This window comes from Balaenoptera physalus (genome assembly GCF_965194825.1).
Source record: "Balaenoptera physalus genome assembly, chromosome: 3".
Taxonomy (NCBI): Eukaryota; Metazoa; Chordata; class Mammalia; order Artiodactyla; family Balaenopteridae; genus Balaenoptera; species Balaenoptera physalus.
Window position 1 is genome coordinate 9,161,342 of NC_138890.1, and position 14,187 is coordinate 9,175,528.

At 53.3% G+C, this 14,187-nt stretch overlaps 2 protein-coding genes across 3 annotated transcripts; both read right to left on the reverse strand.

The window, feature by feature from the left end:
• Nucleotides 1–3,459: 3,459 nt before the first annotated feature.
• LOC309658322 (leydig cell tumor 10 kDa protein homolog) lies at nucleotides 3,460–6,488 on the reverse strand. The gene is made up of 3 exons (XM_082456751.1): nucleotides 6,338–6,488; nucleotides 6,204–6,259; nucleotides 3,460–3,891 (listed from the first exon to the last, which is right to left on the reverse strand). The coding sequence occupies exons 1-3, from the start codon at nucleotides 6,432–6,434 to the stop codon at nucleotides 3,748–3,750; spliced, it is 297 nt and encodes a 98-aa protein (XP_082312877.1). The 5' UTR covers nucleotides 6,435–6,488; the 3' UTR covers nucleotides 3,460–3,747.
• Nucleotides 6,489–8,009: 1,521 nt separating this feature from the next.
• On the reverse strand, nucleotides 8,010–14,130 carry MRI1 (methylthioribose-1-phosphate isomerase 1). 2 transcript variants are annotated; one of them, XM_082455243.1, is made up of 6 exons: nucleotides 13,032–14,130; nucleotides 12,718–12,956; nucleotides 11,707–11,882; nucleotides 10,248–10,424; nucleotides 9,943–10,167; nucleotides 8,010–8,223 (listed from the first exon to the last, which is right to left on the reverse strand). In XM_082455243.1, exons 1-6 carry the CDS (start codon nucleotides 13,299–13,301, stop codon nucleotides 8,078–8,080), a joined length of 1,233 nt encoding a protein of 410 aa, XP_082311369.1. In that variant the 5' UTR covers nucleotides 13,302–14,130; the 3' UTR covers nucleotides 8,010–8,077. The 2 variants fall into 2 exon arrangements, with proteins under 2 accessions (XP_082311369.1, XP_082311368.1); XM_082455242.1 differs by having other exon boundaries at nucleotides 10,248–10,552; nucleotides 11,707–11,901.
• Between the last annotated feature and the right edge of the window lie 57 nt (nucleotides 14,131–14,187).

Consider the following 14,187-nt stretch of genomic DNA (forward strand, 5'->3'; position numbering starts at 1 on the left):
GGAAACCAGCCAGGGCAGTTTCACTTCCTGGTCCCTTTGCAGCCCCTCTGGGCTGCCCAGCTGGCAACATTTGCTTCTTACATTTCTTTTCTTCCCTTTTGGAACACAAGTTCATGGGCAGAGAGTCAGGGCCCTGCCAGGAAAAATGGGCATTCCAGGCAGAGGGGGAAGGTGGAGGCAGGAGAGGAAAAGGCTTGAGCAGGAATAATTGTCTGAAAAGCAACATTTAATGACTGCCCTGGCCCTGGGGAGCGGGGAGGGGCAGGGGAAAAGGCAGGGAGTAGACAGGCTGAGTGGCTGGAACTGGGCTTCCCTCCCCGTCCAGGACACAAAGGCAGCTGTCACAGTCTTCAGGCTCCCCACATTTCCACACTCAGGGAGGGGTGTTACGGTCTCCATTTAACAGATGAGAAAACTGAGGCTCAGAAAGGGACCTGCTGAAGAGAACAAGAGGTGTAGGGATTCCCCAAAGTCTGGGGCTCTTGGCTGCGACACTAACGGGGGATTTGTGGGCAGGACCCACATGCTAGGGAGGACCTAGCATGGGAGGAAAAAGTCACCCAGGTCAGTGATGGGGTGGAGGGTGGAGGTGGTGGGAAAGTGAGGCTGTTTGGGGAGGCCGAGGGAGTGGGGTGAAGAGGGAACAGGTGGGTGGACATTCCAGATCCGAAACCTGTCACGCCTGAATGCCTTTCCTCACCCCTGGGGTCCCCCTCAAAGGGGCTGGCGTCAGAGGGACAAAGGGAGCCAGTTTACAGGAGTCCTTGGCCAGCCCGGGCGCCGCCAGCGGCGGTGGGCTTGGCCCAGGTTGGAGGCGCCTCCTGGTGGCTGAGGGAAGCGCCAGATGACACCCAGAGCCCAGCCGGTCCCACCCCTCACCCTTTCGAGATTCCAGATAGAAAGGTTAAAAGATAATTTTCAAAAGCGGGTGCAATCAAGGCTCTCGCCGACAAATAAAGACGAACACGTGTTAAGATTTTTTTATTGAACTCCTGTGGGAACCAGGCAGATGTTATACGAGGTTCAAAAGAGAGTCTGGAAAACGGGCGCTTTTACAACAGATCAGACTATTTGAGTAAATAAATGTGCGAATGGAGGCAAATTGGTTTTTCCACAGGGGAGGAGGGCTGTCAATGGAACCTCAGCTGCATGGACCGGAATGAGCAGATAAGAGTGGTTCTGTATTGCTCAATCAGTTGCTTACAATTCATGGATGGAGCTGTGAAATAGTTCAAAGACGTTGTTATGAACCAGCTAACCCGGAAGGGAAGGGCGTGTTGTATAGAGATGATGCTTTGAATGGTCAGAACTGATTTACTGAGATGCAAAATGTTCCTTGCAGAAAGAAACAATTCCTTCCTTCCTTCATTCAACGAACACCTGTTCGTGGAGCAACTATTGTGCGCTGTTCCAGGTGTTGGAGACACAACAAAGATGCAAAGTAGAAAACGGATGAGAGTGACACAGAGTGACCACTTCCAGGAGCAGGGGACAGAGAACGATTCTCTGAGGTGACACCTGGGAGGGGGAGGGAACAGGAGGTGCAAAAGGGCAGGGGGCGGGACTGGGAGGAGGCGGGGCTCTGGAGGGGGCAGCCTGGGGCTTCCTTGTTTTCTGTTCTCCCCACTAGAATGTCAGTTCTCAGCTCTACCTAGCCCAGAGGTTGGCATGCAGTAGGCGCACAATAAATGCCCAACGTGCAAAGCGACTCCATGTTAAATGGCAGAAGTCACTCGCTGTCTGCTTAGGGGAGAAACTGCTGTGAGGTGGGCAGATGGCAGGAGGGTCCAGGTCCCGTAGGTGGGGCTCAAGGAACGGTATACTCTGGGCATCACAGAGCCAAGCGGCAGCCCTGCCCTCCAGTCCCGGGTCTGGGCCCCATCCCCCGCCCCTCTCCTCCCCCTAACAGAAACCCTGAGCCCCGGGTCCCAGACAACTCCAAACTGTGAAGTCTCGCCATCAAATTAGGGCTCTGCTGCCACAATTCCTGTGTTTTTGAGATGTAAATCAGGATTTATTTATTTATTTTTGCATGTGAAATTACCCTTCCTGCCTTTTCCGGGGGTTAAAACTCACATGGAAAATTCACCATTTAGAAGGGTGTAATTCAGTGGCATTTAGCACATTTACAACGTTTGCAACCATCAACTTTATCTAGTTGCAAAACCTTATCACCTCCCAAAGATGACCCCATACCCACTTGCTGTCACTCCCCATTGCCCCGCCCCCCCAGTCCCTGCCACCCAATAGGGAACCACCGTCGCTATGGATTTGCCTCTTCCAGACATTTCACATGAATGGAATCACACATTATGTGGCCTTTTGTGTCTGGCTTCTTTCATAATGTTTTCAAAGTTCACCCATGGTGAACTGTATCATTCTGTTTTATGGCTGAATAATATTCCATCCTGTGGACAAACTACACTTTGCTTATCCAGTCATCTGTTGGCAGCATTTGGGTTGCTACCACCTTTGGGTGACCGTGACTGGTGCTGCTGTGAACGTACGTGTACGAGATGCCGAGTCTATGCTTGATCCCTTGGGGTGCGTGCCTGGTGGGCAACGGCTGGGTCACGTGGTAACTCCAGCCTGAACTTACCGAGGAGCCACCAAACTGTCTTCCACAGTGGTTGTCCCTTGCTTTTTAGAAAAATGTTGGGAGTTAAGTCACCAACTCGGGGGAACAGCCACCGCAAAGAGAGCGGCTCAGCACCACCCAGACTGTTGCCTGCCTGGTCCCTGAGCTGTAACCTGCTCCCCACCCCCCATCAGAGGGAGGGAGGAAGGACCTCAGACCAGAAGAGCTCCTGGCCGATCCCACAGGCACAGCTGAGGTTTTAGGGGAGGGGAGCCCAGGATGGAACAGAACGGACACTTGGTCTGTTAAGAGAGGCAGCAGATGGGCAGCTGAGAGCACATACCGGGGCTCTGCCAGTGCCGGGTTCAAGTCCCTGCTCTGGAATGTTAATGATGTGACCTGACCTGGGCATCATGAGGACTGGGGTGATGTGTAGAAAGCACCAGAGCAGTGCCTGGGCCACAGGCAGTGCTTCGTACTTGCTGTTATGACTGACGACTTTTTTTAAAGATCGAGGTGGCACTGAGAAGTTTATAAGCACATTCTGGCTTAATCAGCATTTTGACTCTACAAGGTGGTGTCAGTACCTGTCCTGCAGATGGGAAAGTGACTCCCTAGGCTGCCTGGCCGGTCCCCGGCAGAGGGGGTGACACAGGCATGTCTGTGGAGGGTATGTAGGTGAGTCACCCAAGGCAGGAGGAAAGAAAACTCTCCCCTGGTTCCCAGGCTGCAGGTGCAGAAGCCCATTCGTCCTTCCCTGGCACGTGGCTAGTCTCCTGTGGAAACTGCTGGGGATGACCCGGTCGGGGCACCTGGCCCCAGGCCCCAGCATGTCCCGCTCACAGGAACATGTGAGCTCACAGGAACATGTGACCGTGGGAGGAATGACAAAGTCAGGTTTATTGCTCCGGGTTAAACCAGTGGAGACAGGATGTGGGGAGGGGGAGGGGGACACAGGAAGCTGGTGAAGGCATCCTCCTGGCCTTGGCCTGCGCTTGGCCTTGGCACCCTAGGAAGCGAGCCGGTGCACTTCTGACCTGCTGATTACCTGCCAGGCCCCCAGTAAAGTTCGAGGCGCAACCCAAGGCTCTGGGGAGCACGGCCCCTCCTCCCTGCACAGGTCTGAGCACAGAGAGGGTTGCGGTGATGGCCTCTGCTGGGGTGCATCCTTAGGAAGGCGTCTTGGTGGAGGAAGGGGCTGCTGCCTTCTTTTTGGTGGGGGCCTTCAACAGGGCCAGCTTCTTGGGCAGACTGGTGCTGGCTTTCATCAGCACATCATGTTCGATCTTCTTCCGGATCCCGACCTCCAGGTTCTGAGGGAGCAACCACGGCACAATCAGACTGGGACCTGAGGCGGGAGGGAGGGCCTGGTCTGCTGCCCTTTCTCCTGTGACCTCACAAGGGGCTGGATCAGCAACTCCCCCCGAAACAACACCTGAGAGTCTGGTGGCTGGGGGTTAAGCCCTGCTTCTGCCCCATACTCTGGGAACACTGCACACCGAAAAACCCCTTCTCATCTCTGGATCTCAGCTTCTAAACCTCTGCCCATTCCCATTTTACAGCTGGGGAAACTGAGGCACCTGCAGTGAGGAGGCACTTGCCCAGGATTCCCAAATCATGTGAGTGATGGGAGACTGGAACCCAGCACGCCCAGAGTCTCCAGCCTCAGCCTCCAGGCGGGCAGCCTCCTCTTGTCTCTGCTTTGCTAATGGTGAACTGGGGCTCTGAGATTTAGAGGTGCAGGCAAGTAAAGGAATAGGAATCAGAACCCAAGTGTTTGGGTCCAAAACTGGTAGTTTAATCATATTACCTAAACTGCTCCCTTGCCCTGCCTATGAGTGCCAATGACCATGACAACCATGACCGTCACCACACGCCTGGGCGCAAGGGAAACAACAGTAAAGACACAGAAAAACCTCTGCCCTCATGAAGCTGACATTCAGTGCGTGTGGACAACACAGCTGTCAGTGACACACTCTGGTAAACTGTTTTGTGTTTTTTTTTTTGGCCACGCCCAGTGGCATGCGGGATCTTCGTTCCCCAACCAGGGATCGGAACCGGAAGCGGCGCCCCCTGCAGTGGAAGCGCAGAGTCTTAACCACTGGACCGCCAGGGAAGTCCCTCTGGTAAACTGTTGAAGGATGACAGATGATAAGTGCTGCTATGGAGAAAAGCATACAAGGGATGATGAGTGAGGGGTGGGGTGAGGTTGCCATCACGGATAGCTGCTCAGAAGCAACGCTTGCAGCCAGACTTGACTTGGAGGAAGGAAGCCGTGTAGATTTCTGGGAGAAGAATCCAGGCGGAGGAAACAGCTAGTGCAAAAGTTCTGAGGTGGAACAAGGAGCAGTTAAGGGGCCAGTGAGGCTGGAGGGAGAGAGGGAGGAGGTGAGGGCAGGGAAAAACAGGAGCAGAGTGTGCCGGGTCCTGTGGGCTGTGGGGAGAACCTGGGCTCTTCCTGAGTGAGGTGGGAGCCACCGAGGGTTCTGAGCAGAGGAGGCAAGTGCCCTGATTCAGGTGCTCACAGGTGCCCTCTGGCTGCTATGGGGAATGGCGGGGCCAGGAGATCTGGGAGGATGTGACTGCCCTGGTCCAGGTGGGAGATGATGGGATGGGACCCGGTTGGGGGGTCAGAGAGATGGGAAGTGGGTGGAGTCTAGATTAATCCTGAAGGCAAAAAGGACGAGATCCAACCTGGATGTAAGAGAAAGGGGGAATCCCGAGTATCTGGAAGGAGAGACTGTGGCAGGATCATGGTGGAGTCGGGGAGCGCAGTGGGGAGAGGATCAGGAGCCTGGTTCTGGACATACTGAGCTTGAGATGCCCATGAGACACCTTCCCCCTCTGGCTGCGACATGGAGGTAAGCAGGTTGCTGGGTACCCAGGTCTAAGAAAACTGAGGCTCTGGCGATCCAGTGGTTAAGATACCGTCTTCCACTGCAGGGGGCACGGGTTCAATCCCTGGTCGGGGAACTACTGAAAGCTGTGTAGTGCAGCAAAAACAAAAAACAAAAAACTGAGGCTCTAAACAATTTGCTGAAGATTATAGGGCGAGTTAGTGTGTGTTGTACAATTAGAATTCAGGTCTGACTCCACCAGATCTCTTTGTAACTTCTCTTTGCAACCTTAACAAAAATCTCTTTGCAACTTCTTTATAAGATCAACCCCATTCACCTGCACACGAAAAAGCTACACTTAAAAACAACCACAAAAACTTTTATTTCAGCCCTGTGCTGTTTTCAGGGGTTTACAGGTGTCCTATGGCATTGAATCCTCACAACTCTAGGAAAAAGTGCTATCACTACAACCATTTCTTCTTTAAGAAGCTCAGGGTGAAGATATACTAGCTGTCGATGGAACTGCGCTTTGCTCCCAGCACTGTCTTCTTGCAAAGCTGGGGTTTTCAATCCCTTTCCCAGGCTGCCTTCCCTCTCGAGGTCTATTAACGAGAACAATTTGAGCGAAAGCAGCTAATGTGTGCTGAACACATTTTGCGCACCAGTCGTGGCTTTAGGAGGCTCACTGACTGGAGGTAATGCTTCCGTACACACTGCACAAGGGAGGAAACTGAAGCTGACAGCACTGGGAGTTCTCCATCCCCGGCCTCTCACACGCTCGAACTCACCTTCTTGAGCTTTTGCTGTTGCACGATGCGTGCCTTCTTGGGTGCGATAACGAGACCTGGGGAGAGATGCGCTCTCGTGAGGCCGGAGAACCTCGGGCCCACCTCGCCCCCCCAGTCCCCGGCCCGCTCCTCACCGCCCTTCCTCGGTCCCCGGTTCCGCTCCGAGGCTGCCGCAGCTGTCTTGCTCTTCGCCGGTTTCCGCGCCTGGAACTTGCGCTGCCCCTGCGCCATGATCAGTCATGCACCGGAAGAGGCGTGGCTGTGGGAGGTCGCAGACGAAAAACGCAGGGCATGATGGGATACAGTGGGGCCCGGGGGCGCAATGACTCACGGGATACAATGTGGCAAAGAGTTAAAGTGACCACTACCCACGACGGTCGACGATAGCCAGCATTCCGCAAAAATTTTGAAGTAAAGGTTATAATGATAAGCTAACACTTACTGGGTGCTTATCTGCTTTGTAAAACTTATGCTGTTTTATGCTCTTTATACATAAACTTCAAGTCTAGGACTTACAGTCAGGCAAGTGAGGCACTCTGGTGCAAAATTTAAGGGGCGCCCTGAACTTCAGTTATCAAGATAAAAATATAGTCAACAGGGGCTTCCCTGGTGGCGCAGTGGTTGAGAATCTGCCTGCCAATGCAGGGGACACGGGTTCGAGCCCTGGTCTGGGAAGATCCCACATGCCGCGGAGCAACTAGGCCCGTGAGCCACAATTACTGAGCCTGCGCATATGGAGCCTGTGCCCTGCAACGAACGAGAGGCCATGACAGTGAAAGGCCCGCGCACCGCGATGAAGAGTGGCCCCCGCTTGCCACAACTAGAGAAAGCCCTCGCATAGAAACGAAGACCCAACACAGTCAAAATAAATAAATTAAAAAAAAATATATATAGTCAACATTCAAAAATAATATTTTAATACAAAGAAAATCGAATCGTCCAACTACAGCCTGTGGACTGGCTGCTTGATGTTGTAAATAAAGTTTTGTTGGAACGAGGGCTGGTATCAGGAGTGAAGGGAGTAGGGTCAGGATATGCAAGGTCAGGGTTTCATTCTATTTAATATCTTTATATTTTGTTCACCATGGATTGTTTTTGCATTAATTTTGATTTTTCAAAAACAATGCATGAAGCTATTATTTATCTTGACTACTGAGGTTCTTAGGGCCTCCTCTTAAATTTTGCACCTGAGGTGTCACCCTAATTCCAGCCCTGAGAGCAACCAAAAAGGGAGGTACTAGTATTGTCTCCATTTTGTAAATGAGGAAAACAAAGCATGGAGAGGTGAAGTGATTTGGCCAAGATCACACAACAGAAAAAGCGGTGGAGGACTTCCATGGTGGTGCAGTGGTTAAGAATCTGCCTGCTAGTGCAGGGGACACGGGTTCGAGCCCTGGCCTGGGAGGATCCCACATGCCGCAGAGCAACTAAGCCCGTGCGCCACAACTACTGAGCCTGCGCACTAGCGCCCACGAGCCACAACTACTGAGCCCCCAAGCGCCTAGAGCCCATGCTCTGCAACAAGAGAAGCCACTGCAGCGAGAAGCCCGCACACTGCAACGAAGAGTAGCCCCCGCTCGCCGCAACCAGAGAGAGCCCGTACGCAGCAATGAAGACCCAACACAGCCAAAAATAAATAAATAAATTAAAAAAAAAAAAAAAAGAAGAAGAAAAAGAAAAGGCGGTGGAACTGGGATATGAACTCAGGCAGCTTGACTTCAGCTGCTGCGATCTTAAGAGCCATGCAAAGGCCCTGTCTGCTTTCTCTGTTCTGGGAAGAACTGTGGTTGGGGGAAAAAGGTCAGCTTTTGGGCAGGCCATTCAATAAGTTTATTATAAAAATAATGGGGGCAGGATATGGACAGCTAGGTTGGTTACTTCTGGGGTCCATCTAGGGTGACTGTGGCACCTAGGGCTGCCCGGAGCTCCTCAGGGGCAAAGACACCCAGCTCTGTGATGATGCCGCCAGTGATGAGGTCGTGGGGGGTGACATCAAAGGCAGGATTCCAAACCCCAATTCCTGCAGGGGAGAGGGGGGGAGACAAGAAAGGCAGGTATTAGGCTCAGTGAAAGTTCTCAAGCTATTGTCACCTGTCTCACTCACAGTGGTTTTTGGGATTGGGGAATCCTTGAGAATCTAGAGATCTTTACCCCAAAAGTGCATGAAGGCATGGGTTTTGATACCAGTAATGAATTTAGACCCCCTACATTCCTGGATTGTCACTGCCTAAGAAGAAGCCTTCAAAGTCTTATATACATCCACCCACTTGTGCCTGCTCCAAGAATCTCTTTAGGAAACTCCGAGAATCCACCCCAGGGCCTTTGCATGGGCTGTGCCCTCTGCCTGGATGCTTTCCCTCAGATACGCACATGACTTGATGCTTCACTGGCTTCAGGTTTTTGCTCAAATATCACCTTCTCAGTGGGAACAGATAATCCTGTCTAATCCACCCCCTGCACAGACACTTCCCACATCCTTCTGTGCCTCATTTATTTCTCCTCAGCCTTTACCCCCTTCTAACATACACTGGAATTTTGTTATTTATCTCGTTTGTTGTCTGTCTCCCCACCGGACTGCCAGCTCTATGAGGGCAGGGACTTTTATGTCTTTTTTCACTCCTGTTTCCCTGGCCCTATCATGTCACCTGGCACTGGCCAGGTGCTCAAAAATATTTGCTGAATGAATAACAATCTCTTACACAAGAGGCTGCAAACTCTGTTTTCTCTGGTTCACAGTTTTTTAAGACCACTGAACTAGCTGCCAGCTTTCAAAGTGTGGGAGCTTTCAAACATATAACAAATGTAAGGCTTCTCTTGGAAAAATCAGAAGGAAGACCTGTTCTCCTGGGGTCTGCATTCCTGTGACCCTTGGCCACAGCAGAGTATCGGGGTCCCCAGACTGCACCTGGCCCGTGTTACCTAGCTTTCTTGGGGGGAGGGGCACGGTGGGTTGTCAACTCTGCTTTCCATGGTCTTACGGGTTTTGATCAGTGCTAAATAATTAAGCCTCCAGGAAAGCAGGGGCACCAAAAAAATAACGAGAAAATATTTTTTTCCAGAATTAATGTATCTATTTTTATTATTTATTTATTTATCTATCTGTATTCTTTTCCATTATGGTTTATCACAGGATATTGAATACAGTTCCCTGTGCTATACAGTAGTTCCTTGCTGGTTATCCATTTTTAAATATAGCAGTGTGTACACGTCAGTCCCAAATTCCCTCTCCCTAACTGGTCCTTTTTATAAAAGGTTTTCGATCATACTTGTCACTATTTAAGGAGCACTGAGGGCCAGGCACTGTTCTCCACTTCATGTGGGTTAATTACACTGAACCGCCTGGGGTGTATGAGGTAGGTCATGAAAACAGCTCATGGGGCTCTTAGGGATGAATTTTAGGCAAGCAGGCTACACAGCCAGGAAGTGTAGGGAAGCTGAGAAATATCTGTCTCTTCATAAGCACTCGGCCAGGTGGTACTCTTATTTCTTATTCAGGTGAGAAAACAGAGTGGAGAAGAGCAAGACAATTCGCTCAAGGCTTCCCAACTCATTAGTTGTATCTTCTGACCTTGAATCTGACCTCCAAGACGTGTCTGCTCTATAATATGGCTTGAAGGAGCAGCTTATGCCTCAGAAGGTTGATGACACCCCAAATACCACCTGCTGCCTGTGAAGGGGTCAGGGTGCCTCAACAGAGGTGCCCAGGCCTATGGTGCCCCCCTCTGAGCGGATGGCTTACCGGGTGCCGCAATCCTGACCCCATTGACATGGGTCAGCTCCTGGCCAGGACGCTCCTCGATGATGATCTCCCGGCCCGTCTTCAGGTGGAGGTCACACGAGGAGCTGGGGGCAGCCACATAGAAGGGGATGCCGTGGTGCTTGGCGGCGATGGCTAGCTGGTAGGTGCCCACCTTGTTGGCCGTGTCGCCATTGGCAACCACGCGGTCGGCTCCCACGACGACAGCTGGGGAATGAGATGCCGGGAGTCACCACCGGGCCCTGGATGCCTGCAGCCCTGCCCACTGGCGCCCCCCACCTGCTGACCTGACACTCCATAGTGGGCCATGGCAGCTGCCGCCATGCTGTCGGCGATGAGGGTGGCGGGGATCTGCTCGTAGACGAACTCAAAGGCCGTCAGCCGGGCTCCCTGGTTGTAGGGCCGGGTCTCCGTGCAGAAGGCATACTCCAGACGGCCCAGGCTGTGCAGCGAGCGGATCACACCTGTGGGGCCCAGCCCACCAGGAGGATGAGATGCAAAGGGACAGATGGGCAGGGCAGCCCACTGGTTAGCAGCGTGGTTCTCCGAAGCATGCAGTCCCACTCCCAGGCCCTTGCAGTGGCTGTTCTCTCTGCCTGGTACAAATGTGTTTAGAGAATGCCTTCTCCATGAGGTCTGCCGGGATTCCTCCATCTCACATAGCAACCCTCACACTGCCAACCCCTGCTCTTTCTCTTTAGCACTTACCGCCTTCAAATGCATCATACCTATTTGTTCTGTTCCTGTGTCTGTTCCTCCTATTTTCCTGCTCCTGATGGCAGAGATTTGATCTACTTTCTCCACTGCTGGGTCCCTAACTCCTAGAACTGTGCTTGGCACACAGTAGGTGCTTAATAAATGTTGAGTGACTGAAGGAATGGATGCATGTATGAATGATGGGGTACACAGTAGATAAGCATTTATTAAGCATGGATATTTGTTGAGTGAATCAATGAATGAATGTCTTGCCATCAGAGCCTCAGTCCCCAGGCACAAGGGTGGCACCTAGGCAGGTAGGGAAACCTCCTGGAGAATTTAGGATCAAGTGGAATCTGCTGCCTTGAACCCCAGGACCCAGTCCCCCTGGTCCCGGTCACAGCTACCCTAATCTTTCTTTAGGGGGCTACGCCCTACCCCTCAGTCCTCTTGGAGTCCACATCCCACCCACTTTCTTTTTTTTTAATTTTAATTTAACTTTATTTTTATTTAAAAAATATTTAATTTAATTTTTTTTTTGGCTGCACTGCACGTTTTGCGGGATCTCAGTTCCCCATCCAGAGACTGAACCTGGGCCACAGCAGTGAAAGCATCGAGACCTAACCACTGGACTGCCAGGGAACTCCCCCCACCCATTTTCTAGGCACATGGCACAGGCCAGGCCTATTGAGTGACTGATCCTAGATGGACAGATGACTCCATCAGAGCCCCCGAGATACAGGAGACTTTTCTAACACTGTCGGAATAGAGACCCTAGGCTCTTTTCCTTGTGATCTGAACCCTGGTCGACCAGTGGAGCATAAGGATGATGCCACCATGGAGAAGGGCAGATCTTAGGGATACGGATAGATGGACCCTGATGCTATTATTTGAGCCCCTGGATCCAGTCATACCTGAAGCCAACCCCCTGAGTGTTTCTGTACAAAAACTAATAAATTCACATTTTGGGGGGGGTGTATAAAGTGGTTTGGGTTTCTTTCTCTTGCATCCAAAAAGGGCCCTCCCCTATCCCTGTGGATGCCCACTCACCTAGGGCTGTGCCATAGCCAGCAGTGGCCAGTGCACCAGTGTTGCAGTGGGTCAGTACGATCACCTTGCCGCCCTGGGGTGCTGCCCGCTCTAGGAGGTGGTGGGCTCCCAGGTCCCCAATGCTCCGATTGTCCCGGAGGTCTTTTGCCAGCATGTCCTCGGTCCAGCGGATCACTCTGGGGCCGACAAGAGACTCTGAGCACAAGTCACAAGGCTTCAGGGCCCACACCAGCCCCTCCTCCCTGCCCAACACTGCTCTCCTGGAGCTCTCCTGCTGAAAGCCTCTCACAACTGTGGGGCTGGACCCTTCTGCCACAGCCACCTAACTGTAACTCCATTTGCTCTCGAGACACATTTACCAAGCACCTCCTGTGCGTCAGGGGCTGGGGGACACAGCAGTGAACAAGACAAAAATCTCTGCTCCTATGGAGCTGACTCTGAGGTGGGGGAGGCAGGTGATGAACAGACAATAAAGTGAAGGAAAAGGCAGCGGAGTCAGGAGACAGAGGACAGGAATGAGCTGTATTATATGGGGGGTGGGGAAGGCACAAACCTGAAATTTGAAGGAGAGGAGATTAAGTAGATGGATACCTGGCTTGCAGAAATGGTGTGTGCAAAGGCCCTGAGGCAGAAGGGACCCTGGTGGGGGTTAAGAAACATGGAGAATATCTGTGCAGCAGATGGGGAGGGAGAGAGTGGGAAGAGAGCAGGGAGAGGACCAGGGCTAGAAACAAAACTCTTCAAAAGCAAAAACTAGGTAAATGAGGTGGCACTTAAAAGGGCCTCCAGGGGCAGTCAGAGCTGGGGACGTTCAGGGAGGTCAAAGTCAGGGCATTGAATTCAAGGACCGGGGCCAGGCTGCCCGGTGGTGAGTCCCAGCCCTGCCTGTGTGGCCCTGGACTAAGAGCACACTGCCTCAGTTTCCCCATCTGTAACATGGGTCGTGTGCAAAAAAAAAAAAAGAATGAATAGCCGCCGGTTAGAGCAGCGCTTGGCACAAGGCCCCTCTACCTCTCTCGGACCGCCTCCTCCGTGGCGCCCTCCCGCTCCGCTTCCTGGGCTGCGAGGTCGGCCAGGTCTCGGGCGGCGCGGGCCATGTTGACGGCGGTGGGCCGGGCGGTGACAAGGAAACTCAGCGCGTCGCGCACGAAGGCCACGAGCGCGGCAAGTCCGGGTCCCCCGGCGCCCGCCTGCAGCTCCACGGCGAGGCTGAGGCAGCCCACGAGCGCAATGGCTGGGGCGCCGCGCACCTGGTAGGGAAATGGGGGCGTCAGGGACTGCAGGCACGGGAAGCCCCCCACCCTGGTCCCACCGAGCGGCCCCACCTTCATAGCGCGGATGGCCTCCCAGGCTTGGCGCACCGAGCCCACCGCCTCATAGCGGCTCTGCTGGGGCAGCAGTAGCTGGTCGAGGATCTGTAGTGAGCCCCGCGAGTAGCGGATCGCCTCCAAAGTCATGCTGTTGCAGCCGCGATCACCGGCGCTCCCGGGGCTCAGCTGGCCGCGCGCACCAGAGGCGGGGCCGGAAAGGGCGCAGGGGGCGAGGCCAGGGCCCCAGGGGTGGGACCTCTCCCGGAAGGAGGAGCGTGCGCACATCAACTTCGCTGGCTCCTGGGACCCGCCATCCAGGCGCCGGGTCCTACTCCACCTTTCCCGCCAAACCTGGACAGTTAGCCGCACCCTCGGAACCACAAAGGTGCCACTACTTTATAGGGCAACTATTGCAGGCCAAGTCCTGTGTTTAGCGTCTGGCTATAGCAAGACTGCTAAGTGCCAGGTGGGTACCCTCAGGTGCCTGACTCCTCCAGCCAGAGCGAGTGCTGCCTGTGGCCTCACGTAGAGCAAGGCACCAAAAGGGGGTTCTGAGATCGAACAGACTCTTACTGCTGCCTTGAGACCTTCCCATCCCCGCGGGGAGTAAAGGCCTGCGGGCTGGGGGCCACCACCACCTCCCAACAGGGCACATTACAAGTTCAGCAGAATTCAGCCAGAACCTCAGCCCCGAGAGGTCCGTATGTCTGGTTTGTTCACCGCTGTATCTCCAGTGGCTAGGATAGCGTCTGATGCACTGCAAGTGCTCCGTTAATATTTGTGAAATGATCCTTCTCCAGGGTTTAGGGGGAGGTGGTGGGCCATGAGTCACCTGGTTGGATGCTCAGCTGTTTTTTGCTCAGTTTACTAGTTGCCTTCAAAGGAAGCAACACGCTGGGGACTCTTTCATGACCCTTCCAGGGTGTCCCCATGGGTGGGGGATAATGAACAGCCCACACCTGTGTGCTCCATCCCCTCCTGCATCTGGCCTGGATCCTGAGCACCCCTGCTGTCCAGTCCCATTTTCATCCTTCACACTCAGCCTGTGCCACCTCCTCCAGGAAGTTGGCCCCGATTACAGGCCAGCCTGGGCTACCACCTTTCAACCCTCATCACGCTGGGTGGGGACGCAGGCTGTGGTCACAGCATCAGCATTGGCTGATGACATGCT